We start from the raw sequence: 25,818 nt of genomic DNA, 5'->3' as shown, positions 1-25,818 counted from the left end.
AAAAGTCTGGAACTGCCTAAGAGTCAAGAGACCATTGTTTCAGGGTGCACGAGGAGAGGAAATTCAGAAAACCGCCTAAACAAGCTTCAGAGACAGGTGCGAACCGCGGCTATCACTGCAGACACCAGAGATGGGCATGAAATGCTAAGGCTGCTGCTGCAGCCACCAAGAAGCCTGTGCACAAGCACAGGTCACTATCCACACCTCCCCTCCCAGGAGCCTGTGCAGCCCGCCACTGCCAGGGTCCCGTGATCCAGGGACAGTTTCCCCAGAAGAACACACGGCATGTCTCAGGCTGTTGCAAGTCACACTGGCCTCTGCCGCCAGTGGCTTGCCCGCATTCTGTACCTATCACTCCCCCCGGCCTGAGTGAGTCAGAGCCCCCAATCAGCTGCTCCTTTTACCTCCTCCTGTCTGGGCAAAGAACAGATGCCAGAGGGCGACCTACATGCAGAGATGGGACCAAATCCAAAGGTGAACCCCAGGAGCTGTGCGAACAAAGAAGAGAAAGGGAAATTTCTCCATGCAGATTAAATCTCCCCAATCAACTTGATGTACCCTCCATCTGTGGAATACCTGAACAGACAACAAATCATCCCAAAATTGAGGCAGTGGATTTTGGGAGCAAGTGTGGACTTGGGGTTTGCTGTATGCGACTGACTACTTTCTGATTTTTATGTTTATCTTAGTATAGTATTCAGCACTTGTTATCATTGGTGGATTTGTTTATTGCTTTGATTGCTCTCTTCTTTTTTCTTTCATTACTTTTAATTTTTTTAATTTTAATTATTTTTTAATTTTAATAACTTTATTTTCTTTCATTTTATTACTGTTTTTTCTTTCGATCTATTTTTTCTCCCTTTTCTTCTGAGCTGTGTGGCTGACAGGGTCTTGGTGCTCCGGCCGGGTGTCAGGCCTGAGCTTCTGAGGTGGGAGAGCCAAGTTCAGGACATCAGACCACCAGCGACCTCCCAGCCCCAAGTAATATCAATCGGCGAGGACTCTCCCTGAGATCTCTGTCTCAAGACTAAGACCCTGTTCCACTCAACGACCAGCAAGTTCCAGTGCTGGATACCCCATGCCAAACAATTAGCAAGACGGGAACACAACCCCACCCATTAGTAGAGAGGCTGCCTAAAATCATAATAAATTCACAGACACCCCAAAACACACCACTGGACATGGTTCTGCCCACCAGAAAGAAAAGATCACGGCTCATCCACCAAAACACAGGCACCAGTCCCCTCCACGAGGAAGCCTACACAACCCACTGAACCAAACTTACCCACTGGGGGCAGACACCAAAAACAATGGGAACTACGAACCTGCAGCCTGAGAAAAGGAGACCCCAAACACAGAAACTTAAGCAAATGAGGAGACAGAGAAATATGCAGAAGGTGAAGGAGCAAAGTAAAAATGCACCAGACCAAACAAATGAAGAAGAAATAGGCAGTCTACCTGAAAAAGAATTCAGAGTAATGATAGTAAAGATGATCCAAAATCTTGGAAATAAAATGGGGAAAATACAAGAAACATTTAACAAGGACCTAAAAATACTAAAGAGCAAACAAACAGTGATGAACAACACAAGAAATGAAATTTAAAATTCTCTAGAAGGAAACAATAGCAGAATAACTGAGGCAGAAGAACGGATAAGTGACCTGGAAGATAAAAGAGTGGAAATAACTACTGCAGAGCAGAATAAAGAAAAAAGAATGAGAAGAATTGAGGACAGTCTCAGAGACCTCTGGGACAACATTAAATGCACCAGCGTTCAAATTATGGGAGTCCCAGAAGAAGAGAAAAAGAAAGGGACTGAGAAAATATTTGAAGAGATTATAGTTGAAAATTTCTCTCTTGTGGGAAAGGTAACAGTCAATCAAGCCCAGGAAGCCCAGAGAGTGCCATACAGGATACTCAAAGGAGAAACATGACAAGACACATATAAATCAAACTATCAAAAAGTAAATACAAAGAAAAAATATTAAAAGCAGCAAAGGAAAAGTAACAAATAACATACAAAGGAATCCCCATAAGGTTAACAGCTGATCTTTCAGCAGAAACTCTGCAAGCCAGAAGGGAGTGGCAGGATATATTTAAAGTAATTAAAGGGGAAAACCTACAACCAAGATTACTCTACCCAGCAAGGATCTCATTCAGATTTGGCAGAGAAATTAAACCTTTACAGACAAGCAAAAGCTAAGAGAATTCAGCACCACGAAACCAGCTTTACAAGAAATGTTAAAGGAAATTCTCTGGGCAGGAAATACAAGAGAAGGAAAAGACCTACAAAAACAAGCCCAAAGCAATTAAGGAAATGGTAATAGGAACATATATATTGATAATTACCTTAAATATGAATGGGTTAAATGCTCCAACTAAAAGACACAGCCTCGCTGAATGGTTACAAAAAGAAAACCCATATATATGCTGTCTACAAGAGACCCACTTCAGACCTAGGGACACATACAGACTGAAAGTGAGGGGATGGAAAAAGATTTTCAGTGCAAATGGAAATCAAAGAAAGCTGGAGTAGCAATTCTCATATCAGATAAAATAGACTTTAAAATAAAGACTATTACAAAGGACAAAGAAGGACACTACATAATGATCAAGGGATTAATCCAAGAAGAAGAAATAACAATTGTAAATATTTATGCACCCAACATAGGAGCACCTCAATACATAACGCAAATACTAACAGCCATAAAAGGGGAAATCGACAGCAACACAATCATAGTAGGGGACTGTAACACCCCACTTTCACCATTGGACAGATCATCCAATATGAAAATAAATAAGGAAACACAAGCTTTAAAGGGCACATTAAACAAGATACACTTAATTGATATTTATAGGATATTCATTCCCAGAACAACAGAATACACTTTCTTCTCAAGTGCTCATGGAACATTCTCCAGGATAGATCATATCTTGGGTCACAAATCAAGCCTTGGTAAGTATAAGAAAATTGAAATCATATCAAATATCTTTTCCGACCACAATGCTATGAGACTAGATATCAATTTCAGGAAAAAACTATAAACAATACAAACACATGGAGGCTAAACAATACACTACTAAATAACCAAGAGATAACTGAAGAAATCAAAGAGGAAATCAAAAAATACCTAGAAACAAATGACAATGCAAACACGATGACCCAAAACCTATGGGATGCAGCAAAAGCAGTTCTAAGAGGGAAGCTTATAACAACACAATCCTACCTCAAGAAACAAGAAACATCTCAAATAAACAACCTAACCTTACATCTAAAGCAATTATAGAAAAAGAACAAAAAACACAAAGTTAGCAGAAGGAAAGAAATCATAAAGATCCGATCAGAAATAAATGAAAAAGAAATGAAAGAAACGATAGCAAAGATCACTAAAACTGAAAGCTGGTTCTTTGGGAAGATAAGCAAAATGGATAAACCATTAGCCAGGTTCATCAAGAAAAAAAGGGAGAAGACTCAAATCAACAGAATTAGACATGAAAAAGGAGAAGTACCCACTGACACTGCAGAAATACAAAGGATCATGAGAGATTACTACAAGCAACTATATGCCAATAAAATGGACAACCTGGAAGAAATGAAAACATTGTTAGAAAAGCACAACTTCCGAGACTGAAACAGGAAGAAATAGAAAATATAAACACACCAATCACAAGCACTGATATTGAAACTGTGATTAAAATCTTCCAACAAACAAAAGCCCAGGACCAGATGGCTTCACAGGTGAATTCTATCAAACATTTAGAAAAGAGCCAAACTCTATCCTTCTCAAACTCCTCCAAAATATAGTAGAGGGAGGAACACTCCCAAACTCATTCTACAAGGCCACCATCACCCTGACACCAAAACCAGACAAAAATGTGAAAAAGAAAGAAAACTACAGGCCAATATCACTGATGAACATAGATGCAAAAATCCTCAACAAAATACTAGCAAACAGAATACAACAGTACATTAAAAGGGTCATACACCATGATAAAGTGGGGTGTATCGCAGGAATGCAAGGATTCTTCAAAATATGCAAATCAATCAATGTGATACGTCATATTAACAAATTGATGGATAAAAACCATATGATCATCTCAATAGATGCAGAAAAAGCTTCCGACAAAATTCAACACCCAGGGGCTTCCCTGGTGGCGCAGTGGTTGAGAATCTGCCTGCTAATGCAGGGGACACGTGTTCGAGCCCTGGTCTGGGAAGATCCCACATGCCACGGAGCAACTGGGCCCATGAGCCACAAACTACTGAGCCTGCGCGTCTGGAGCTTGTGCTCCGCCATAAGAGAGGCCATGACGGTGAGAGGCCCACGCACCGTGATGAAGAATGGCCCCCGCTCGCCGCAACTAGAGAAAGCCCTCGCACAGAAACGAAGACCCAACACAGTCAAAAATAAATTAATTAATTAATAAAAATTAAAAAAAAAACTCAACACCCATTTGTGATAAAATCACTCTAGAAAGCAGACCTAGAGGGAACTTACCACAACATATAAAAGGCCATATATGACAAGCCCACATCCAGCATTGTTCTCAATGGTGAAAAACTGAAACCATTTCCACTAAGATCAGGAATAAGGCAAGGTTGCCTATTCTCACCACTATTATTCAACATACTTTTGGAATTTTTAGCCACAGCAATCAGAGAAGAAAAAGAAATAACAGGAATCCAAATTGGAAAAGAAGAAGTAAAACTGTAACTGCAGATGAGATGATACTATACACAGAGAATTCTAGATGCCACCAGGATACTACCAGAGCTAATCAATGAATTTGGTAAAGTAGCACGATACAAAATTCATGCCAAGAAATCTCTTGCATTCCTATACACTAATGATGAAAAGTCTGAAAGAGAATTTAAGGAAACACTCCCATTTACCACTGCAACAAAAAGAATAAAATACCTAGGAATAAACCTACCTAGGGAGACAAAACACCTGTATGCAGAAATTTATAAGACACTGATGAAAGAAATTAAAGGTGATACAAACAGATGGAGAGATATACCATGTTCTTGGATTGGAAGAATCAACATTGTGAAGGTGACTCTACTACCCAAAGCAATCTACAGATTCAATGCAATCCCTATCAAACTACCAATGGCATTTTTCACAGGGCTAGAACAGAAAATTTCACAATTTGTATGGAAACACAAAAGACCCCGAATAGCCAAAGCAATCTTGAAAATGAAAACGGAGCTGGAGGAATCAGGCTCTCTGACTTCAGACTATACTACAAAGCTACAGTAATCCAGACAGTATGGTACTGGCACAAAAACAGAAATATAGATCAATGGAACAGGATAGATAGCCCTGAGATAAACCCATGCACATATGGTCACCTTATCTTTGATAAAGGAGGCAAGAGTATATGATGGAGTAAAGACAGCCTCTTCAATAAGTGGTGCTGGGATAATTGAACCCCTACATGTAAAAGAATGAAATTAGAACACCATACACAAAAATAAACCCAAAACAGATTAAAGACCTAAATATAAGGCCAGACACTCTAAAACTCTTATAGGAAAACATAGGCAGAACACTCTATGACATAAATCACAACAAGATCCCTTTTGACCTACCTCCTAGAGAAATGGAAATAAGAACTAAAATAAACAAATGGGACCTAATTAAACTTAAAAGCTTTTTCACAGCAAACGAAACCATAAACAAGACAAAAAGACAACCTCGGAATGGGAGAAAATATTTGCAAATTAAGCAACTGACAAAGGATTAATCTCCAGAATATACAAGCAGCTCAATATCAAAAAAACAAGCAACCCAATCCAAAAAGGGGCAGAAAACCTAAATAGACATTTCTCCAAAGAAGATATACAGATTGCCTACAAACACATGAAAGAATGCTCAACATCACTAATCATTAGAGAAATGCAAATCAAAACTACAATGAGGTATTTCCTCACACCAGTCAGAATGGCCATCATCAAAAAATCTACAAACAATACATGCTGGAGAGGGTGTGGAGAAAAGGGAACCCTCTTGTACACTTGGTGGGAAAGTAAATTGATACAGCCACTATGGAGAACAATATGGAGGTTCCTTAAAAAACTAAAAATAGAACTACCATATGACCCAGCAATCCCACTACTGGCCATATACCCTGAGAAAATCATAACTCAAAAAGAGTCATGTACCACAATGTTCATTGCAGCTCTATTTACAATAGCCAGAACATGGAAGCAACCTAAGTGCCCATGTACAGATGAATGGATAAAGAAGATGTGGCACATATATACAATGGAATATTACTCAGCCATAAAAAGAAACAAAATTGAGCTATTTGTAGTGAGGTGGATGGAGCTGGAGTCTCTCATACAGAGTGAATTAAGTCAGAAAGAGAAAAGCAAATACCGTATGCTAACACATTTATATGGAATCTAAAAAAAAAAAAAAAAGGTTCTGAAGGACCTAGGGGCAGGACAGGAATAAAGACGCAGATGTAGATAATGGACTTGAGGACACGGTGAGGGGGAAGGGTAAGCTGCGACTAAGTGAGAGAGTGACATTGACATATATACACTACCAAATGTAAAATAGATAGCTAGTGGGAAGCAGCCACATAGCACAGGGAGATCAGCTCGGTGCTTTGTGACCATCTAGAGGGGTGGGATAGGGTGCGTGGGAGGGAGATGCAAGAAGGAGGGGATATGTGGATATATGTATACATATAGCTGATTCACTGTTATACAGCAGAAACTAACAATACATTGTAAAGCAATTATACTCCAATAAAGATGTTTTTTTAAAAAGTGTATAAATTCACATTGTCTTCAGAAATTAGAGGTTTTAAACATAAAAATTTAAATTTTAAGGGTATAATTTACAATTTTATGAAAAATTTAGACTAAATCATGGCCAATAAACCTGATTAACATAGACACAAATAATCCTCAACAAAACACTAACAAACTGCATTCAGCAATACATTAAATGGACCATACATCATGATCAAGTGGAATTTATCCCAGTTATGCAAGGATGGTTCAACATCTGCAAAATAATCAATGTGATATACCACATTAACAAAATGTAGGATAAAAGTTGTGTGATCATCTCAATAGATGTGGTAAAAGCATTTGACCAAATTCAGCATCCATTTATAATAAAAACTCTGAGTAAAGTGGGTAGTGAAGGAACATACCTCAATATAATAAAGGCCATATATATATCAGCTGAAAGCTTTTCCTGTAAGATCAGTAACAATACAAGGTGCCCACTCCTGCCTCTTTTATTCAACATAGAATTGGAATACCTAACCACAGAAATCAGAGAAGAAAAAGAAATAAAATCAGCCAAATTCAAAAGGAAAAAGTAAAACTGTCACTATTTGCTGGTGACATGATATTATATGTAGAAAACCTTAAAGATTTTACCAGAGATCTTATAGAGCTAATAAACAAATTCAGTAATGTTACAGGATACAAAATCAATATACAAATATCTGTTGCATCTCTTAACTAACAACAAACTATCAGAAAGAGAAATTAAGAAAACAGTCTCATTTACAGTAACATCAAAAAGAAAAGTACCTGTGTTTAACCAAGGAGTTGGAAGACCTGTACACTGAAAATCATCTCATTAATTAAATAAATTGAAGAAGATGAATAAATGGAAAGATATTTCATGTTCATGGATTGGAAGGATTAACATTGTTAACATATTCTCAAAGCAATGTACAGATTCAGTGCAATCCCCATCAAAATTCCAATGGCATTTTTCACAGAAGTAGAACAAACAATCCTAAAAATTTCATATGAAGCCACAAAAGCAATCTTAAGAAAGAACAAAGCTGGCGACACCATGCTCCGTGGTTTCAAACTATATTATAATGCTCTAGAAATCTTTTTTGGTTTTTAGCTCATTTTATTCAATTTAATCACTTCTGAATTGGGTAGAAGCGTTTTACATCTTTAGTCACATTTCTAAGAAACAAAGTGATGGAAGAGATGTTTTAAAAGCTACAGGTGCTGGAGAGCAAGGGCTAAGTATAGGCTTGACAAGTAGACAAAGCCTCCCGGGTTTACTCAGAAGTTCAGAGAGGAAAGTGTTCTCTGCACACACCTATGCAGTGTTGACATAAAAACATAGATCAATGGAACAGAATAGAGAGCCCAGAAATAAACCCACATATATAAAGTCAATTAATTTACAACAAAGGAGGCAAGAATATACAATGGGGAAAGGAGTCTCTTCAATAAACTGTGTTGGGAAAACTGAACAGCTACATTCAAAAGAATGAAACTGGATTGCTATCTTACACCATACACAAAAATTAACTCCAAGTAGCTTCAAGACTTGAACATAAGACCTGAAATCATAAAACTCCTAGAAGAAAACATAAGCAGAAACTCGTTGATATACATCTTCACAATGATATTTTTTGGATTTCACACCAAAAGCAAAAGGAACAAAATAAAAAATAAACAAGTGAACTACATCAAACTAAAAATGCTTCTGTACAGCAAAGGAAACCATCAACAAAATGAAAGGGCAACCTACTGAACTGCAGAAAATAATTGCAAATAATATATTTGATAAGTGATTAATATCCAAAATATGTGAAGAACTGATACAACTCAGTAGTAAAAAATCAAACAATTTTATTTAAAATGGGCATAGGATCTAGATGGACATTTTCCAAAGAAGGCATATAGATCACCAACAGGTGCATGAAAAGATACTCAACATTACTAATCATCAGGGAAATACAAATCAAAATCCCATTGTTATATCATCTCATACTATTGAGGTTCCTCAAAATATCAAAAATAGAACTACCATACAATTCAGCAATTCCACTTCTGGGTATTTATCCAAAGGAAATAAAAACACTAACTTGAAAAGATATCTGCCCCCCTATATTCATTGCAACATTATTCACTAGCCTAGATATGGAAACAATCTAAGTGTCCATTGATGGATGAATGTATAAAGAAAATGTGATAGATAGATAGATAGATAGATGATAGATAATAGAATTATTCAGCCATAAAAAAGAATGAAATCTTGCCATTTGCAACATGGATGGACATGGACCTTGAGGGCATTTTGCTTAGTGAAATAAGTCAGATAGAGAAAGACAAATACCGTATGATATCACTTATATGTGGAATCTTAAAAAACAAAAGACAAGCTCATACATGCATAAAACAGATTGGTGAGGCCAGAGGAAGGGGCTGGGGGTTTGGCATATCACGTGAAAGGAGTCAAAAGTTATAAACTTCCAGTTATAAAATAAGTCATGGGGATGTAATGTACAGCATGGTGACTATAGTTAACATTAATAATACTGTATTGCATATTTGAAAGTTGCTAAGAGAGTATAAAAAGTTCTTATCACAAGAAAAAAATTTGTACATATATATGGTGCCGGATATTTACAAGACTTATTGTGGTGATCATCGTGCAGTATTTACATATATCAAGTCATTCTGAGTACACCTAAAGCTAAGGCAACACTATATCTCAATTTTAAGAAAAAGCCCATATTTTACAACATAGCATCTAAATTATCTTTGTAAAGAAAACCAAAAATTGCCGTATTAAATTTTTTTTAATATTTTGGAAACATATTATAACCTTTAACCAATGAAACATAATTAATCCTATATGCAGTAGCATAATTTGAGAAAAAAAATTGTTTTCAAAAAATAGTGTGGGAGGGGTAATTAATAATTGCCTTTGAGGTAAAATATAAAGTACGGTTGACCCTTCACAACACAGTGATTAGAGGCTCAGTCGAAAATCCACATATAATTTTATAATTTTACATTTGCTCCCCTGCCTCCACTGCCAATCCATGGTTCTGCCTTTTCAGATTCAACTAACCATGGATCCAGCAGTACTGTAGTACTTATCTATCTACTGAAAAAAGTCCATGTGTAAGTGGACCGCATAGTTCAAGCTCATGTTGTGCAAAGATCAACTGTATATGGAAATCTTTTTGATTATATGTTATTTTCATGATAGGAACATGGGCAGTTAGAAATTCAGTGTTACAGAATGGCTTAATTTTATGTTCTTTGTGTGGATTGTTTCACTTCCAGACTTTGAAGTCGTCTCTGACCCTTTAAATTCTGTATTATTTTAATAGCTGAAGTTACTCTAATGCACGGGAGGTATGCCTCTCTTTTTTAAAGTTTAGAACAGCGCTTCTCTAATATGTACATTAATCACATGGCATCTTGTTAAAATGCAGATTCTGGTTCATTAGGTCTGGTGCAGAGCCTGATATCTTGCATCTCTAATGATCTTCTAAGTAATGATGCTACTGGGCCTGGACTGTGCTTCATTAGGTCTGGTGCAGAGCCTGATATCTTGCATCTCTAATGATATCCCAAGTAATGATGCTGCTGGGCCTGGACTATGCAGATTCTGATTCATTAGGTCTGGTGCAGAGCCTGATATCGTGCATCTCTAATGGTCTCCCAAGTAATGATGCTGCTGGGCCTGGGCTGTGCTCTACCAAGGAGTAGACTATTACTGATGTGCCCATATTCTTGAAATTTGAAGAAACACCATCAATCTTATTGACAAATTTTTATCCTCTTTAAGATAATTGGATTTTTAAAAGACTCCTCATCTATATGTATGCTTAAAAAAAAAAGGATGTGGGATAATACTAAGCTTTAAAAAAAGTAAAGATTTTTATTATATTCTTTACACTGTTTAATGTTCATAATCTTTCCCCATATCCCAAATCGGCCATCGTTGCCTTAGAAACTCCTTTATAAGGCTGTAAAATGTACGCAATTACTTCTCTATTTCTAGGGGTAACTGTGGAAGCAGGATACTGAGCAAAGATAATCCCAAATTGCTGTTAAAAATGGATAGAAAATGGATTTGATGTAATTTTGTATTTAGGATGATTTGGGAACACAGTTACCCTACTGCAGCCTCCATCCCAAAGTACAGAAGTACTGTAGTAGTCACTTTTTAAGATCACTAAACATCATTTAAAATACTTGATTAAAAAAGGCCAACAAGGTTAATGTAGTCTGCTACAGTTTTCTGTTTCTTAGCTCTCAACTAAGAATAGAATAGGATCCCAATTGGTCTGATGGGCTCCATCTACATCTTCCTTCCTTTTCCCTTCCAATCTCTCTTTTTCTTTCTTTCTTTCTTTCTTTCTTTCTTTCTTTCTTTCTTTCTTTCTTTCTTTCTTTCTTTCTTTCTTTCTTTCTTTCTTTCTTTCTTCCCTCCCTCCCTCCCTCCCTCCTTTTTCTTTCTTTCTTTTTCTTTCTTTCTTTCTTTCTTTCTTTCTTTCTTTCTTTCTTTCTTTCTTTCTTTCTTTCTTCCTTCCCTCCCTCCCTCCCTCCCTCCTTTCTTTCTTTCTTTCTTTCTTTCTTTCTTTCTTTCTTTCTTTCTTTCTTTCTTTCTTTCTTTCTTTCTTTCGCATTGGGTCTTCATTGCTGTGCGTGGGCTTTCTCTAGTTGCGGCAAGCCAAATCTCCTTTCTGAACGAATTCTTCTACCATACTTTCCAGACTTGGAATCCACAGCCTTTGCCCTCTCCTTTGCTACTGCTCAAACCTGTTTTGCATGTCTGGACTGTGTGGTTTCAAAAAAACAAATGTTTTCACTTATTTGTAGTAATTTTCTTTTCATATATGCATGATTTTCTTTACTCCAGTTAAATTATTGCTGGATAAGTGAGAGTTTGCTAAGTTTGCTAGAATAATTTCCATAATTTATATACTTATTACCTGTGACAAAATATAGATTTTTATTTTCTTCCATAAAGGATATTTACTACTATTTGGTATAACTTAAGCCTATTTTTAATGTTATATTAATAATGATTGATCCAGAAACTTTGTAATTTTTAAGCTGTCTGTTTAAATGAATGTTACAGAAGCTTTTTGGATTTACTGTAGATAGTTACCAGTTAGGTGCTGAAGAGTGTAATGATGGGGGGGAAAATGAAACATCACATTAATTTGAACTTTTTTCTACCTGGCTTTCAAATTCTTGAGCATTCAAAGAATTATTCAGAAACATTTTACATAGTAACTAATAAATCAGAAAGATTATTTGATTCATTGAGAGAGCACACTTATAAAATTTAGATCCATCCCAGAAAAATAGGAGGTCACCTAATAAGTTTTACAGAGATCTTCCCTCAGATGAAAACAGCTGTGCTATGGAAAGAAACTGTACTCAATGCAAAAGTTAAGATATATCCAAAAATGTATGACTTGTTATAAAATCGATTTCTCAGACAATATTACAAGGAATCAATACATGTTCTGCGTATTGCCTCAAATTCTAGGATGCTAGAGGCCAGGACCACTTTTTCTCATACAATCTCATTTTGTGAAAAAGAGTTTACATTATTCACTTGAGGCTAAGTCCTTTCAGGGTTAAACAGATTGCACATAAATATAGAATCTGCTTATCTGCTGGATGATCTATAAGACCTCAAAGGTAAAGTAGTTTCTTGCACCAAATTCTTGTTTCAAGTTCCTAATGAGAATCAGGAGAGCCATAATTTGTGAACCTAATTGTCAGCTTACTTCCCTTATCCTCTATCATTGATTTTATCCCATTTTTATGCCACTCTTGCTTCCTTTTGGTTTGACGTCACTATTTTATTCAGCCCTTTTCCCTTCCTCTGTTCAGCAAATACCTAACTGGTGAGAGCCACAGACAAGTAAATTTTATTTCTTTCTTAGAAGAGATGAGAAAAAGGTTTGCTTTTATCGTTAAAATGTATCTGCTTTCTGTTACGTTTCTTTTCAGAGATGTCCTTTCTTCTGAAAAATATTCAATGAATATTTAGATATCAATAACCTGAACTAAGATAAGTGGGCAGTAGACATCCAAGAGGACACTAGGATTCTTGTTCTCTGTGTTAGATTATTGAGGTTTTCTCATACCTTCCCTGTTTTAATGTAAAATAATGTGCATTGACAGGCTCTTGCTTTGACATAGGTGCCAACAATGTAATGTCCCCCTTATCCTTTTATCAGACTATCTAGCTTCTCTACCTTATAACAGCTGTGAATCCGAAGCTGGGGGAATTTTTTAGCCCAATGGGAAATAATCACAGAATCTGTTCATTTTAAGTGCAGAGAGGAAAATTATTCTTTGACAGAAGACAAAATACATTTTACTTAATTTTTTAAAGAAATTCAATTTCAACTTGTAAATATTAATTCTGTAAAGGCATTTATCTCTTCCCTTGACCAGGATATTTTTGGCATATGAAAGAGAAACCAACAAAAAATATACTCAGATTTTGAAAAATTATGAAATTTATTGTCTTAAGCCATTTAACCTGCTCAACCTTCTGTCTTTGAATGAAATGAATTGGAAGTTCCTCTTTTTGACTGAAGTATTCTTTTTTTTCTTTACTCATTTTTTCTTATACAGCAGGTTCTTATTATTTGTCTATTTTATACATATTACTGTACAAAGGTCAATCCCAATCTACCGATTCATCCCACCAGCACCACAGCCCCCCACACTTTCACCCCTTGGTGTCCATACTTTTGTTCTCTACATCTGTGTCTCTATTTCTGTCTTGCAAACTGGTTCATCAGTACCATTTTCCTAGATTCCACATATATGCGTTAATACACGATATTTGTTTTCCTCTTTCTGACTTACTTCACTCTGTAAGACATTCTGTAGGTCCATCCATGTTTCTACAAATGACCCAATTTCATTCTTTTTTATGGCTGAGTAATATTCCATTGTATATATGTACCACATCTTCTTTATCCACTCGTCTGTCAATGGGCATTTAGGTTGCTTCCATGACCTGGCTATTGTAAATAGCATTGCAGAGACAATTGGGGTGCGTGTGTCTTTCTGAATTATGGTTTTATCTGGGTATATGCCCAGTAGTGGGATTGCTGGGTCATATGGTAATTCTATTTTTAGGTTTTTTAAGGAAACTCCATACTGTTCTCCAGAGTGGCTGTATCAATTTACATTCCCATCAACTGTGCAAGAGGGTTCCCTTTTCTCCACACCCTCTCCAGCAGTTGTTGTTTGTGGATTTTCTGATGATGCCCATTCTGACTGGTGTGAGGTGATACCTAATTGTTGTTGTGATTTGCATTTCCCTAATAATTAGTGATGTTGAGCAGCTTTTCATGTGCTTCTTGGCCATCTGTGTGTCTTCTTTGGAGAAATGTCTATTTAGGTCTTCTGCCCATTTTTGGACTGAGTTGTATGTTTTTTTAATATTGAGCTGCATGAGCTGTTTATATATTTTGGAGATTAATCCTTTGTCCGTTGATTCGTTTGCAAATATTTTCTCCCATTCTGAGGGTTGTCTTTTCGTCTTGTGTATGGTTTCCTTTGCTGTGCAAAAGCTTTTAAGTTTCATTAGGTCCCATTTGTTTATTTTTGTTTTTATTTCCATTACTGTAGGAGGTGGGACAAAAAAGATATGGCTGTGATTTATGTTAAAGAGTGTTCTTCCTATCTTTTCCTCTAAGACTTTTATAGTGTCTGGTCTTACATTTAGGTCTCTAATCCATTTTGAGTTTATTTTTGTGTATGGTGTTAGGGAGTGTTCTAATTTCATTCTTTTACATGTAGCTATCCAGTTTTCCCAGAACCACTTATTGAAGAGACTGTCTTTTCTCCATTGTATATCCTTGCCTCCTTTGTCATAGATTAGTTGACCATAGGTGTGTGGGTTTATCTCTGGGCTTTCTATCTTGTTCCATTGATCTATATTTCTGTTTTAGTACCAGTACCATATTGTCTTGATTACTGTAGCTTTGTAGTATAGTCTGAAGTCAGGGAGTCTGATTCCTCCAGCTCCGCTTTTTTCCCTCAAGACCACTTTGGCTATTTGGGGTCTTTTGTGTCTCCATACAAATTTTAATATTTTTTGTTCTAGTTCTGTAAAAAATGCTATTGGTAATTTGATAGGGTTTGCATTGAATCTGTGGATTGCTTTGGGTAGTATAGTCATTTTCACAATATTGATTCTTCCCATCCAAGAACATGGTATATCTCTCCATCTGTAGGTATCATCTTTAATTTCTTTCATCAGTGTCTTATAGTTTTCTGCATACAGGCCTTTTGTCTCCCGAGGTAGGTTTATTCCTAGGTATTTTATTCTTTTCGTTCCAATGGTAAATGAGAGTGTTTCCTTAATTTCTGTTTCAGATTTTTCATCATTAGTGTATAGGAATGCAAGAGATTTCTGTGCATTAATTTTGTATCCTGCAACTTTACCAAATTCATTGATTAACTCTAGTAGTTTTCTGGTGGCATCTTTAGGATTCTCTTTGTATAGTATCATGTCATCTGCAAACGGTGACAGTTTTCCTTCTTCTTTTCCAATTTGTATTCCTTTTATTTCTTTTTCTTCTCTGATTGCCATGTCTAGGACTTCCAAAACTATGTTGAATAATAGTGTGGAGAATGGACATCCTTGTCTTGTTCCTGGTCTTCGGGGAAATGCTTTCAGTTTTTCACCATTGAGAATGATGTTTGCTGTGGGTTTCTCATACATGGCCTTTATTATGTTGAAGTAGGTTCCCTCTATGCCCACTTCCTGGAGAGTTTTTATCATAAATTGGTGCTGAATTTTGTCAAAACCTTTTTCTGCATCTATTGAGATGATCATATGATTTTTAGTATTCAAGTTGCTAATATGGTGTATCACATTGATTGATTTGTGTATATTGAAGAATCCTTGCATCCCTGGGATAAATCCCACTTGATCATGGTGTATGATCCTTTAATATGTTGTTGGATTCTGTTTGCTAGTATTTTGTTGGGGATTTTTGCATCTATATTCATCAGTGATATTGGTCTGTAATTTTCTTTTTTGTAGTATCTTTATCTGGTTTTGGTATCATGTGATGGTGGCCTCATAGAATGAGTTTGGGAGTGTTCCTTCCTCTGCAATTTTCTGGAAGAGTTTGAGAAGGATGGGTGTTAGCTCGTCTCTAAATGTTTGTTAGAATTCCCCTGTGAAGCCGTCTGGTCCTGGACTTTTTTTTTGTTGGAAGATTTTTAATCACATTTTCAATTTCATTACTTGTGATTGGTCTGTTCATATTTTCTATTTCTTCCTGGTTCAGGCTTGGGAGGTTATACCTTTCTATGAATTTGTGCATTTCTTCCAGGTTGTCCATTTTATTGGCATAGAGTTGTTTGTAGTAGTCTCTTAGGATGCTTTGTATTTCTGGGGTGTCTGTTGTAATTTCACTTTTTTCATTTCTAATTTTATTGATTTGAGTCCTCTCCCTCTTTTTCTTGATGTGTCTGGCGAATGGTTTATCAATTTTGTTTATCTTCTCAAAGAACCAGCTTTTAGTTTTATTGATCTTTGCTATTGTTTTCTTTGTTTCTGTTTCATTTATTTCTGCTCTGATCTTTATGATTTCTTTTCTTCTGCTAACTTTGGCTTTTGTTTATTCTTCTTTCTCTAGTTCCTTTAGGTGTAAGGTTAGATTGTTTATTTGAGATTTTTCTTGTTTCTTGAGGTAGGTTTGTATAGCTGTTAACTTCCCTCTTTGAACTGCTTTTGCTGCAGCCCATAGGTTTTGGATCATCGTGTTTTCATTGTCATTTGTCTCTAGGTATTTTTTACTTCCTCTTTGATTTCTTCAGTGATCTCTTGCATATTTAGTAACATATTCTTTAGCCTCCATGTGTTGGAATTTTTTACCTTTTTTTCCCTGTAATTGATTTCTAATCTCATAGCGTTGTGGTCAGAAAAGGTGCTTGATATGATTTCAATTTTCTTAAATTTACTGTGGCCTGATATGTTACCCAAGACGTGATCTATCCTGGAGAATGTTCCCTGCGCACTTGAGAAGAAAGTGTAATCTGCTGTTTAGGATGGAATGTTCTAAAAATATCAATTTAATCTATCTGGTCTATTGTGTCATTTAAAGCTTCTATTTTCTTATTAATTTTCTGTTTGTATGAACTGTCCTTTGATGTAAGTGAGCTGTTAAAGTCCCCCACTATTATTGTGTTACTGTCGATTTCCTCTTTTATAGCTGTTAGCAGTTGCCTTATGTATTGAGGTGCTCCTATGTTGGGTGTATATATATTTATAATTGTAATATCTTCTTCTTGGATTGATCCCTTGATCATTACGTAGTGTCCTTCCTTGTCTCTTGTAACATTCTTTGTTTTAAAGTCTATTTTATCTGATATGAGTATTCCTACTCCAGCTTTCTTTTGATTTCCATTTGCACAGAATATCTTTTTCAATGCCCTCACTTTCAGTCTATATGTGTCCCTAGGTCTGAAGTCGGTCTCTTGTAGACAACATATATATGGGTCTTGTTTTTGTATCCATTCAGCAAGCTTGTATCTTTTTTTGGAGCATTTAACCATTCACATTTAAGGTAATTATCAATATGTATGTTCATGTTACCAGTTTCTTAATTGTTTGGGGTTTGTTTTTGTAGGTCCTTTTCTTGTCTTGTGTTTCCCACTTTGAGAAGTTCCTTTAGCATTTGTTGTAGATCTGGTTTGGTGGTGCTGAATTCTCTTAGCTTTTGCTTGTCTGTAAAGCTTTTGGTTTCTCCATCAAATGTGAATGAGGTCCTTGCTGGTGAGAGTAATCTTGGTTGTAGGTTCCTCTCTTTCATCACCTTAAATATATCATGCCACTCCCTTCTGGCTTGTAGAGTTTCTGCTGAGAAATCAGCTGTTAAACTTATGGGAGTTGCCTTGTATGTTGTCATTTTTCCCTTGCTGCTTTCAATAATCTTTTTTTGTCTTTAATTTTTGCCAGTTTGATTACTATGTGTCTCGGCGTGTTTCTCCTTTGGTTGATCCTGTATGGGACTCTCTGTGCTTCCTGGACTTGGGTGGCTATTTCCTTTCCCATGTTAGGGAAGTTTTCAACTATAATCTCTTCAAATATTTTCTCTGGTCCTTTCTCTCTCTCTTCTCCTTCTGGGACCCCTATTATGCGAATGTTGTTTCGTTTAATGTTGTCCCAGAGGTCTCTTAGGCTGTCTTCATTTCTTTTCATTCTTTTTTCTCTATTCTGTTTTGCAGCAGTGAATTCCACCATTCTGTCTTCCAGGTCACTTATCCGTTCTTCTGACTCAGTTATTCTGCTATTGATTCCTTCTAGTGTAGTTTTCATTTCAGTTATTGTATTGTTCATCTCTGTTTGTTTGTTCTTTAATTCTTCTAGGTCTCTGTTAAACATTTCTTGCATCTTCTCGATTTTTGCCTCCCTTATTTTTCCAAGGTCCTGGATCATCTTCACTATCATTATTCTGAATTCTTTTTCTGGAAGGTTTCCTATCTCCACTTCATTTAATTGTTTCTCTGGGATTTTATCTTGTTCCTTAATCTGGTATATAGTCCTCTGCCTTTTCATTTTGTCTATCTTTCTGTGAATGTGGTTTTTGTTCCACAGACTGCAGGATTGTAGTTCTTCTTGCTTCTGCTGTCTGCCTCTGGTGGATGAGGCTATCTAAGAGGCTTGTGCAGTCTTTCTGATTGGAGGGACTGTTGGTGGGTAGAGCTGGGTGTTGCTCTGGTGGGCAGAGCTCAGTAAAACTTTAATCTGCTTTTCTGCTGATGGGTGAGGCTGAGTTTCCTCCCCGTTGGTTGTTTGACCTCACACTGGAGGCTACAGGGTCTTTGGTGGGGCTAATGGTGGGCTCCTGGAGGGCTCATGCCAAGTAGAACTTCCCAGAACTTCTGCTGCCAGTGTCCTTGTCCCTGCAGTGATCCACAGCCAGTTCCCCTCTGCAAGAGACCCTCCAACACTAGCATGTAGGTCTGTTTCAATCTCCTATGGGGTCACTGCTCCTTCCCCCGTGTCCTGATGCACACACTACTTTGTGTGTGCCCTTCTAGTGTGGAGTCTCTGTTTCCCCCAGTCCTGTCAAAGTCCTGCAATCAAATCCCAGTAGCCTTCAAAGTTTGATTCTCTGGGAATTCCTCCTCCCATCGCCAGACCCCCAGGTTGGGAAGCCTGACGTGGGGCTCAGGACCTTCACTCCAGTGGGTGTACTTCTGTGGTATAATTGTTCTCCAGTTTGTGAGTCACCCTCCCAGCAGTTATGGGATTTGATTTTTTTGTGATTGTGCCCCTCCTACCATCTCATTGTGGGTCTCCTTTTTCTTTGGGTGTGGGATGTCTTTTTTGATGAGTTCCAGTGTCTTCCTGTTGATGATTGTTCAGCAGTTAGTTGTGATTCCAGTGCTCTCGCAAGAGGGAGTGCTGATTGAAGTATCCTTGATTTACAATGTTGTGTTAATTTCTGCTGTACAGTAAACTGATTCAGTTATACAATTATGTATTATTTTTCATATTCTTTTCCATTATATGTTATTATAAGATATTGAATATAGTTCCCTGTACCAAAGATTTGGACATTGTTGTTTATCTATTTTATGTATAGTTGTTTATATGTACTAATCTCAAACTCCTAATTTATCCCTCCCCCCATTTCCTCTTTGGTAAACATAAGTTTGTTTCCTGTCTGTGTGTCTGTTTCTGTACTGTACGTAAGTTCATTTGTACCATATTTTAGATACCACACTTAAGTGATATCATATGATATTTGTCTTTCTCTGTCTTACTTCACTTAGTGTGATAATCTCTAGGTCCATCCATGTTGTGGCAAATGGCATTATTTCATTCTTTTTTATGGCTGAGTAGTATTTCATTGTGTATATATATACTACATCTTCTTTATCCATTCATCTGTTGATGGACATTTAGGTTGCTTCCATGTCTTTGCTATTGTAAATAGTGCTGCTGTGAACATTGGGGTGCATATATCTTTTTGAATTAGAGTTTTTTCTGGTTATATGCCCAGGAGTGGCATTGCTGGGTCATATAGAAACTCTATTTTTAGTTTTTTAAGGAACCTCCATGCTGTTCTCCATAGTGGTTGCACCAATTTACATCCCCACCAACAGTGTAGGAGGGTTCCTTTTTCTTCACAACTCTCCAGCATTTATTATGTATAGATTTTTTGATGATGACCATTCTGACCAGTGTGAGGTGATACCTTATTGGAGTTTTGATTTGCGTTTCTCTGATAATTAGCGATGTTGAGCATCTTTTCATGTGCCTATTGGCCATCTATATGTCTTCTTTGGGAAATGTCTATTTAGGTCTTCTGCCCATTTTTTGATTGCACTGTTTGTTTGTTATTGAGTTGTATGAGATGTTTGTATACGTTGGAATTTAATCCCTTGTGAGTCACATCATTTGCAAATATCTTCTCCCATTCCATAGGTTGTCTTTTCATTTTGTTTATGGTTTCCTTTTTTTTTTTTTAATGATTTTGCTTTTTTTTTTTTGTAAAGCTATTTAATTAATTAATTTATTTATTTTATTTTATGGCTGTGTTGGGTCTTCGCCTCTGTGCGAGGGCTCCCTCCAGCCGCGGCAAGTGGGGGCCACTCTTCATCGCGGTGCGCAGGCCTCTCACTCTCGCAGCCTCTCCCGTTGCGGAGCACAGGCTCCAGACGCGCAGGCTCAGCAGCCGTGGCCCACGGGCCCAGTTACTCCGCAGCATGTGGGATCCTCCCAGACCAGGGCCCGAACCCATGTCCCCTGCATTGGCAGGCAGACTCTCAACCACTGCGCCACCAGGGAAGCCCTGGTTTCCTTTTCTGTGCAAAAGCTTATAACTTTGATTAGGTCCCATTTGTTTATTTTTGCTTTTATTCATATTGCCTTGGGAGACTGACCTAAGAAAACATTGGCACAATTTATGTCAGAGAACTTTTTTCCTATGTTCTCTGCTAGGAGTTTTATGGTGTAATGTCTTATATTTAAGCCTTTAAGCCATTTTGAGTTTATTTTTGTGTGTGGTGTAAAGGAGTGTTCTAGCTTCATTGATTTACATGTGACTGTCCAGCTTTCCAAACACCCACCACTTGCCAAAGAGATTGTCTTTTCTTCATTGAATATTATTGCCTTCTTTGTCAAAGATTGACCATAGTGTGTGGTTTATTTCTGGGGTCTCTATTCTGTTCTGTTGATCCATATATCTGTTTTTGTGCCAATACATGCTGTTTGATTGCTATAGCTTTGTAGTATTGTCTGAATTCTGGGAGGGTTATGCTTCCAGGTTTGTTCTTTTTCCTCAGGATTGCTTTGGAAATTCTGGGTATTTTATGGTTCCATATAAATTTTAGGATTATTTGTTCTAGTTCTGTGAAAAATATCATGGGTAATTTGATAAGTATCACATTAAATCTGTAGGTTGCTTTGGGTAGTATGGCCATTTTAACAGTAGTGATTCTTCCATTTCAAGAGCATGGAGTATCTTTTCATTTCTTTAAATCATCATCAATTTTCCTTATCAATGTTTTATAGCTCTCAGCATATAAGTCTTTTACCTACTAGGTCAGGTTTATTTCTAATTATTTTATTCCTTTTGATGCAATTTTAAAAGGGATTTTTTTTTTACTTTCCCTTTCTGATATTTCATTGTTAGTGTAAAGAAATGCAACAGATTTTTGTATGTTAATCTTGTATCCTGCGACCTTGCTAAATTTGTTTATCAGTTCTAGTACTTTTTGTGTGGACTCTTTAGGGTTTTCTATATATATAGTACCCTGTTATCTACATATAATGACAGTTTTACCACTTCCTTTCCAATTAGGATACATTTTATTTTCCTGTATGATTGCTGTGGCTAGGACTTCCAATACTATATTGAATAGAAATAGTGAGAGTGGGCATCCTTGTAATGTTCCAGATTTTAGTGAGAAGGCTTTCAACTTTTCACCACTGAGTATTATGTTGGCTGTAGGTTTGTCATAAATAGCTTTTATTAAGTTGAGATATGTTCCCTCTATACCCACTTTGGTAAGAGTTTTTATCATGAATGGATGTTGAATTTTATCAAATGCTCTTTCTGCATCTAGTGAGATGATCATGTGGTTCTTTTCCACTTCTTTTGTTGATGTGGTGTGTTGCATTGAATGATTTGCGTATGTTGAACCATCCTTGTGTCCCTGGGGAGAATCCAACTTGGTCGTGGTGTATGATTTTTTATGTGTTGAATTTGGTTGCTAATACTGTGTTGAGAATTTTGTATCTATATTCAAAAAGATATTGGCCTGTAATGTTCTTTTTTGGTAGTGTCTTTGTCTGGTTTTGGTATCAGGGTGATGGTGGCTTCATAGAATGACTTTGGGAGTGTTCTGGATCTGTATAAGTTCTTTGTATGTTTGGTAGAATTCCCAAGTGAAACCATACAGTCCTGGACTTTTGTTTGCAGGGAGTTTTTAAATTACCAATTCTATTTCACTTCTAGCTATATGTCTGTTCAAATTATCTATTTCTTCTTCATTCAGTTTTGGTGGGCTATATGTTTCTAGAAACTTGTTCATTTCTTCTGGGTTGTCCAATTTGTCACATATAATTATTCTAGTATTCTCTTATGATTTTTTGTGTGTGTGTTTGGAAGTTCCCCTTTTGTGCCAGAAGGTGTGTCTGCAAACCTGGGAAGAGGAGATATGTTTCCCACCACTTATAATGTGAGGCACTACCCTAGGTTACAGTCACGAGTTTGGGAACAGATTCTACAAAGGCCAATAAGAAGGGCAGTTTCTTTGTAAAAGCAAAGTGGTGTCTTTGATCACAGGGCAAAGGGGAAGACAAACATAACAACTAGAATGGCAGTGTGGGCTTACCCAGCCCTACGTATCTGCTTGGTTCTCTAAGAATTCCTTTGAGGATAAAGCCAACCAGAAAAGTAGTTTTCAGAAGGCCATGAGCTTCAAGTTTTCTGTAAATACTTGAAGTTAACTTAATGAATGCTGAAGGTAATATAACTATAATTAGTAATTCACTTCCACATTTTAATCATCTTCAAAGAGCTTCATTGTTATATCAAATGAATGTTTCTTTAAGTTTATATTAATGCTTATTTATCTTTCTCATATATTGGATTTCAATTTTTAATTCTATTTTTTTTAAAAAAAGATTCCATTACTACTAGAAAAAAAAAGTATTGCTTCAAGATAGAAAAATATAGTAGTCTTAGAAGATTCAGTGATAGGCCTAAATATTGAATCACTCTCCACAATATCCTTAAGGAAACTGCTATATAACAAGTATTGTGCTGTGACAGTGCTGGTTCATAGTGATGCCTCCCTCACCAAGAGAAATATGAAAGTCTGCAAAATTAACACAGTTAGCTCTTACATGGGGTAGGCACCCTGAAGTGTTTGCTGGGGCAGGCATACTGTAAATAACTGACTGGTCCCCATTTGGTTGTAGTCTGTCTATTGTAGTCATTTTCCTAAGTAGGAACTGGAACCGCATTCTCTGGCTGTAGAGTCAGTAGCCCTGATTAGCTTCTGAGGAAGTCAAAAGTGGCTCATCCTATGTAAAATGAGCTTGAGTGCACATTACACACCAGATTCAAAGACTTAGTGCAAAGGAATGTACAATCCATGAATATTGGGTTAAGTAAAAAATATTTAAAACTAATTTTCCTACTTCTTTTCCTTTTTTTAATGTAGCTTCTACAAAATTCAAAATTACCTGTGTGACTCACATTATATTTCTATGGACAATGCTGGACTTGAGTAATAGATTTTAGAAAGCTGTCTGTTGTTACAAAAAAAAAAAGTGTGATGTGAGTTTCAGTTACTTAGGAGACTCTCTAACCAGAACACATGATTTTCTTGACAGTGAGGGGTAAATGAGGCATTACTGAACTTGAACGCCACTGGAATTGTTACCTTCTTAAAGGTTTAATCTCAGAGCCAGAATTAAAATTGTATTTTAGGGAAAACATGTACTTCTCTCTAGTCTTTCTCAATGGCCCTAAACTAAAATAAGGGAATATTTACTAAGTATATGAGACTACTCTATTTCTTGTTTTGGAGGGAATCAGAAATATAATACAGGGATAGAAAAAGGGTTCCTGGAGTGAGACTAATTGAACATTTGAAATTACTTTAAAAGAATCATTTATTTCCTAGTTCAGTGACTCTTACTGCTATAAATACATTTTTTTCACTGTCCATTTTGTAAATGTGCTTGTGGAGTTTAATTTCTGTACTTAATTATGTTCACCTCTGATACTATCTTTTTGTCTTTCCTTGTAGGAAAAAGGAAGTTGGTGCTGGACCCACCACTCACCAGAAAAGACCAACCAGTCCATCAGTGCAGAAGCACTAATTATTTTCCACAAACCCATGTGTCAGTTTATCTTTTGATTCTATTAATATGTTAAGATCTACAGTAAATATGGAAAACAGTATGCAGGTTCCTCAAAAAATTAAAAATAGTGCCACCATATGATTCAGCAATTCCACAATATATATTCCACAGAATATATCCAAAGGAAACAAAATTACCCTATGAAGAGATAACTGCACCTCCCTGTGTATTGCAGCATTATTTACAATAACCACGACATGGAAGGAACCTAAGTGTTCAGTGATGGATGAACGGATAAAGAAAATGTGAGATATATATAGGTATATATATATATATATATATATATATATATATATATATATATATACACACACACATACACGCAAATGTATATACATACACATATGCACAACATACAGTGGAATACAATTCAGCCATGAAAAAGAAGGAAATCCTGCCATTTGCAACAACACTTATGGAACTTGAGGACATTATGCTAAGTGAATAAGCCATACAGAAAGAGACAAATACTGAATGACCTCACTTATATATGGAATCCAAAAGTCCACACTCACAGAAAAAGAAATCAGATTTCTGGCCAGAGGCAGGGGGTGGGGATGATGGGGGAATTGGGTGAAGGGTGTCAAAAGGTACAAAATTCCAGATATAAGGTAAATGAATACTGGGATATAATGTACAGCATAGTGACAATAATTAGTAATGCTTTATTGTATACAGCTGACACTATATCTGATGGTTCTGCATCAGCATCTATGGATACAGAGGGCCGCCTGTGCTATGCCATATAATATAAAGGACTTGAGCATTCAGATTTTTATTTGCAGGGGAAGGGGGTGGGAATCTGGAACCAATCCTCCTCGGATATCAAGGAAGACTGCATTGGCAAATTGCTAAGAGAGTAGGTCTTCAATTTTCTAATCATGAAGAAGAAGAGGAAAACTTTTGGTAACTATGAGAGGTGATGGATGTTAAGAAATTTATTGTGGTAATCATTTCACAATGTATACATTATCAAATCATGCTGTACACCTTAAACTTATACAGTGTTATACAGGCATACCTCAGTTTTCTTGTTCTTCACTTCGTTGCACTTTGCAGATATTGCATTTTTTACAGATTGAAGGTTTGTGGCAACCCTGCATCAGCAAGTTTATTGACACCATTTTCCCAGCAGCGTTTGTTCATTTCAGTCTCCTTGTCACATTTTGGTAATTCTTGCAATAATTCGAACTTTTAAAATTATTATTCTATGTGTACACTACTTCAGCCCTTAGTAAAAAGAAAAACACTGCACATTTGGGATTTGAACAAGTTTGACTTCCCTAACAAGAATATTACCAGAAAATGTTCTCAGAGTAATAGGATAAAATTCTATTTTTAAAACTTATTTGTAACTTCCTGGTGATTTAGAGACACTATAAAGTTTGTCTGGCATTTGTTCTTCACCCCTTTTAATAACAATAAACCAGTCTAAGAAATCCAGAAGAATTCAGCATCAGTTGCATGCTTCTGTACAAAGTTAGAGGGCTCTAACACCCATAGCAGGAATGCCAGCTCAGGACAAAGTGAACACTGTGGGCTTGTAGTTTTCTTAAAAAGAATTCCATTCTTTAAGAGAATTAGAGTCCACCCTAAATTCTGGCTATAGGTGGTTTTCTCTCCC

General features: G+C 36.6%; 1 protein-coding gene across 1 annotated transcript in view; it reads left to right on the top strand.

Moving 5' to 3' along the window:
* LOC103015974 (membrane cofactor protein-like) overlaps positions 1–24,152 on the top strand; it is a 55,363-nt gene extending 31,211 nt beyond the window's left edge. The window contains exon 11 of the mRNA XM_007164254.2: positions 24,080–24,152. Within this exon, the coding sequence (XP_007164316.2) occupies positions 24,080–24,152 (73 nt within the window). The remainder of the gene's footprint in view (positions 1–24,079) is intronic.
* The last annotated feature ends 1,666 nt before the right edge of the window (positions 24,153–25,818 follow it).

The sequence above is a fragment of the Balaenoptera acutorostrata genome, chromosome 1 (assembly GCF_949987535.1).
Source record: "Balaenoptera acutorostrata chromosome 1, mBalAcu1.1, whole genome shotgun sequence".
Lineage (NCBI taxonomy): Eukaryota > Metazoa > Chordata > Mammalia > Artiodactyla > Balaenopteridae > Balaenoptera > Balaenoptera acutorostrata.
This window is presented reverse-complemented; position numbering and strand designations above follow the sequence as displayed.